This window comes from Colobus angolensis, unplaced genomic scaffold (assembly GCF_000951035.1).
Source record: "Colobus angolensis palliatus isolate OR3802 unplaced genomic scaffold, Cang.pa_1.0 Scaffold685, whole genome shotgun sequence".
NCBI lineage: Eukaryota > Metazoa > Chordata > Mammalia > Primates > Cercopithecidae > Colobus > Colobus angolensis.
The window spans coordinates 242511-247654 of NW_012120543.1; the positions used below are offsets into that span (position 1 = coordinate 242511).

The following is a 5144-nucleotide window of genomic DNA, read 5'->3' on the forward strand; positions in this document are numbered from 1 at the left end:
AATTACCGAGGGTGCACTGTGTTTTATTAGTAGAGAAGCAGTCAGAAAAGTGAAATAAAGAGGGGATGTGGACACAACCTTATGGTGGTTAGAATGTAGGAGTTGAAGGGTGTCTTGGGGTAACTGGCACAAATGGAGATAAATGTCATCATTAGATGAGTTGTAATGATTCAAGGCAGATCAGGGTGGCAGGATTTTGAGGTTTGGGCTATGGAGGGGTGACTGTCTGGAGCTTCCTGTCAACCCCAAGTGAAGTGAGGAGTGTGGTCTTAGACTTGGATCACTGGTTCAAACAACGCTTCATTTTGCTCCTGGAAACAGAAATCACATTGATCTGTAATGACAGAAAAATAGGCTGAAAGCTACACATCACATTCAGGATGGGACTACCCGTGGGGAAGTGGGAGGGGAAATGGAAATGAAATGAAGGTCAAGGAAACCTCAATTTTTTCTGTAACGCTTTTAGTCCTTAAAAGAAAGACAAAGTAAGTATACCTAAATGTTAACAACATTGAAATCTGTGTAGTGAAAACACTGGTGTTTATTATATTTAATGCCAGGGACATTGTAGGTACTCAAGGAATATTAGTTGTTGAATGAGTATATCTCTCTGTTTTAAAAGTTTTTCCAACAAACATACACAATTCTCAAATTAACACAAAGTGCTACAAAAGCAAAGAAAAGGGAATGAAGTGGGGAAGGCTTGAGAAATCCTTATGGAAAGAGTGACTTTTAATCTATATAGATCTATACCACCACACATGGGGTGCAAGCTAAAGACATAGTTCTACCTCCATCTTACCTCAACGCTCTAAGGTTCTGGGTGAGTATCCAGAAAATGATCTTGAACGTTTAGTCCTTTCAAGTAAATACTGGATCCTCAATTTTCTCTTCCAACAGACACTGGGTGGTGCTATTGCCCCAAACTTCCCCCCATCACGTATTTATTACTTCAGTCTATAGACATCTCCACAACCAACGTGTCTTGTGGGCCAAAGTGCTAGGGATTAGGGATATAAAGGTGAATAGCCTCAGTTGTTCTGTGATTATTATAAATTGCTATCGTGTTCAGTGGCCCAGAAAGTTGCAAATGTGACTGTTACATTTCATAGGAGAGTACTACTGTCACAGAAATGTCCAGTTGTAGGAGTGAATGGCCCTGAACCACCCACCCTCACCATGAGCACCCCTACTCCACGACCTGGCCAAGGATTAGAGCAGACAACACCGAGCCCCACTTCCAACCTACTGTTAGGTTTTCATAGCGTCCTTAGGCTCCAATGGTTATAAAAAGCCGAGAGAGCCTAAATACCGGTCATTCAGCCTGGACCTCGGAGTTTCAGATGTTCTATGCTCACTGGGCAAGATGTGTCTGCTTATTGCAGAGGCCTCTGTTGTTGTGAAGGAGTGAGAGTACTCGGGATGAAGAGAATGTGGACCCTCAGGACTAAAGCAGTGGAAGAGGTCTGGGAGGTGGGTCTGGGGAGGCGGGGTCGACTCTGACTTCACCAAGCCCCTGATCCTGGAGGAGAGGGAGGACGCAGGCTCTGGGCGCTCTAGCGGAGGAGGGGAAGGGGGCGAGCCCGGAAACCTTTGCCCAATCAGAGAGGGCTGGGGCGGGGCCTGCTACAGGGCTTTGCACTGCAGGGCTCTGCGCGGGAACGCTAACCTGGTCCGGAGCAAGCCTGGGTCTCAGCCCTGCGGACAGCCTTTCACTCGTCTTCAAGCCTTCAGGTGAGGACCTGCGGCCTCACAGAAGTCAGAGGACCATGGAGATGGGAAGGCGTCGGGACTGCGAGGCGGGGGATGCCGCGCCTTCGGGAACCAGAGGAGCCGGAGTTGGGGCTGGCGCTTCGCGTCTGCACCGCCGCTCGGCCGAGCGAGTCCGCGCCTTTGTCTTCCTGGGGCGCCGCCTTCTGCGCGCGATGCCGAGCCCTCCTGGGGGTTGGTCCCTGGAAACAAGTCGGGGGGCGCGGACCCTTAAAGGGGCCCGTCCGCAGTAGCTGCAGGTCGGAGGCTTAGAGGATGAGTTTGGGGGCCGTCCGGAATGGGCCCTCTGGGGCTGGGTCCTCGTTCCTTCCCCTCCGGTGGCCGTTAGGCTGGGCGCCAGACAGTGCTAATAGTTATTTGAGAAAATATGCAAACTGCTCTTGACAGACTGGCCTATGAGCTCGGCCCTGCTATTATTTATTTGTTAGTTCCAATTTCCCAGCTCCGAGCTTGGCGTCTGATCGCTCGGCAGAGGAGGGTCTTAGGGTAAACTTGACGGAATGGAGGCATGTTCCGCACTTCTGGCTGCTTGGGGGCCTCTCTATTCTACTCCAAGCACTAGACATAGTATCCTACTCCACGAGGGTGGGGCTGAGCTCGCGCAAGAGAGCTCTGCCCTCCGATTTCTGGGATATCCTATTGTCTCTTCTGGACAAACTCGGGACGGTCACAGGGCACCAGGCATTTCGTCAGGTCCACAGCCATGCACCTCTGAACCGCATCTCCTTGCCTCTCTGCAGAGAAAACATGGTGAAAGAAGACTCACTTATATTTGGTTTATCCCATTCTGCTGAAGTCCTGGATCTGATCCTAGTTAGCTGTCCCTTCTTACAACGTTTATAAACCAATGCCACAAAGAGCTATTATGAGACGTGTATTGTAATGCCTTAATGTACTGTCATCTTTGGGCATTTAAAATAGATAGAAATCAGTACAACTTATGCCACTCTGTGTGTGTGTGTGTGTGTGTGTGTGTGTGTGTGTGTGTGTATGTGTGTACTGCTTCCCATCTCCTAAAAAAAAAAATGCCAAAAACCAAAAGTAATTTTAAAAAAAGTGAAGATGCTCGAATAGTGCTCTCTCCTGTTACAAAATCATTAACTGGTTAAAACCAGTGTTTATTTTTTCTTCTATCCCGGTCTGCTCTTGTGCTTCTATCACCTCCATTTTACCCTTGCTGTGATTTTAAGAGTCAGACATATTGGCTTTGGGTTTCTGGAGCATCTTAGTTTCTGGTGCATTCTGATCCAATGGCATTTACTGCCTATCAAAAACGGGCTAATGATGTGGAGTTAAAATTATTCTAACAAAAATATTAGTTTTCTAAGATCTGTTGCTGTTTTCCTGTTGAAAATGAGCAGGTAGAATATACATTGATATGAAATGTGAAAATTTTTGCTTGTGACCCTTTAGTCCGAAGATAGTTCTGCCAGGTAAATTTTCTTAAAAATGTTTTTTCTTTTCAGGCTATCTTCTAGTCAAGATGAGTGATAAGCCAGACTTGTCGGAAGTGGAGAAGTTTGACAGGTCAAAACTGAAGAAAACTAATACTGAAGAAAAAAATACTCTTCCCTCAAAGGAAAGTAAGTCATGGGGTGTTCTAATGGAAACAAACAATAGAGAAAGCTAATAGGCTCAGTAAATAAACCTAACTTCTAGTGATTTTTTGCTGCAAAGTAAGCAATAATTAGAGTACCATGGTATTTAATGTTACAGTTAAAAACATCAAATAGTCATCTTCCTACTTGGGTTATACAAGTAGTTCTCACATAAGTCTTAATAGGAATAGGGGGAAACTAGTTTCTTGTTGGAAAATTACTAAAAACCACCTTAAAAATCAATCTTGGAATATTGGATTTAGCACTAGAAAAATCTTAGTTTTGTTCACTTTATGCTTATTAGACATTTTCCTGCATCCATCAGTTTGGGTCAGTGGTCTTATACCTAAAGGTCCATGCAAACTTTGCAGTTTTGGCCTTCTCCCTCTGATGATGAGATAAAGATAATGAACAAGTTTAGATCTTGGGTACACTTAGGGCTTGCAGACTCAAGGGATAAGTGATCACTTTTGCCCTCCAGAAATACAGCCTGGTGGAGAAACTCCAAGTGTCTTTGCAAAAGTTGAGGGGAGCTTTTTGTCTTGTTAGCTTTGAGAGTTCCAAAGTTAGTCAAAATTGTCTGAAAAGGTATAACTTCCTAGTTGTATACAGATAGATAAATCTGAAGAAATTGCTTCATAGCTCAGTCATGAATCATCTATGAAAAAATGGCAACAGCACATTTCTATCTCTCAAATGGGAAAAAAATCCTCCATAGTTAGAGATTCTAATGAATATTCCAGTAGTTAACATACGCACATACATGCACACACCCTAATGTGAGAATTTGTGGTTAATGCCTTGGCATTCTAAATTTAAGGCATTATGCATACTTCAATGACTTAGCAAGGAGCTCTTTTGAAAGAAACTGAACTTAATCTTAGGTAAATACGGTTAATGATTTTTGTGTTTGTTTGTCTTTACAGCTATCCAGCAGGAGAAAGAGTGTGTTCAAACATCGTAAAATGGGGATCGCCTCCCAACAGCAGATTTCAGCATTACCTGAGAGTCTTGGTTTTAGGCTTGTTTTTTGTAAACCCATGTGTTTGTAGAGATTTTAGGCATCTTCTGATGTCTTCTCACCTATGTTCCCTGGCTAAGAAGTCAGAGGTAGCCAGTGTTTCCTTAAATTCATTTTTAAACTTACCATTGGTGCATATGTTCTGGATGGCAGATGCTATCAATAATTTCACCATCGATGTCCTTTGTGTATGTAGTTCTTGCATCCTATACTGCATAAGTGTGTTATAAACTGCTATGATGGGTGCTTCCATTGCTTTATAATCTTCATGAAGTTGCGTGTTTTTGCAGCTTTTCACAGTTTATTTGCATGTCTAATGTAGTAATAAAGTAACCAATGTAATCATTATCTTGAGACTCCTGTGGTTGACTCTTGGTGGTCTTCTGTGAAATGAAAAGTGCACAAGGATATACTTTTCAGCCAAACAGAATGGTTGAAGGAAAACTGTTTTAGCAGATTATTCATGTGGGAAATGTTCACTTCTCTCCAGGTCTAGTGGGTCCTGACTTGGGGATGCTAGGTGCTTTTTCTTTAGAGTTGGAATCACAGAGTTAGAGAACCTTGGGAAGGGAGATCATGTGGACTAACCCCCTTATCTCAGAATGAAGAAATGAAAATACACGGTCCGAAGTGATCTGTTCAAGACGAATATTAAAGAGGAGTGCTCTTGCCTTTTGGAAAGTATTTTTCAACTTAATGGAAGGGGACACCAAAGGCTGGGGTTGGATGGGGAAGGGGCCAGAGGCACATGCTAA

At 43.7% G+C, this 5144-nt stretch overlaps 1 protein-coding gene across 1 annotated transcript; it reads left to right on the plus strand.

Moving 5' to 3' along the window:
- The first annotated feature begins 1621 nt into the window (after positions 1-1621).
- TMSB15A (thymosin beta 15a) lies at positions 1622-4743 on the plus strand. Its single transcript, XM_011926441.1, has 3 exons — positions 1622-1734; positions 3237-3353; positions 4295-4743. The coding sequence occupies exons 2-3, from the start codon at positions 3254-3256 to the stop codon at positions 4330-4332; spliced, it is 138 nt and encodes a 45-aa protein (XP_011781831.1). The 5' UTR covers positions 1622-1734; positions 3237-3253; the 3' UTR covers positions 4333-4743.
- Positions 4744-5144: the final 401 nt, after the last annotated feature.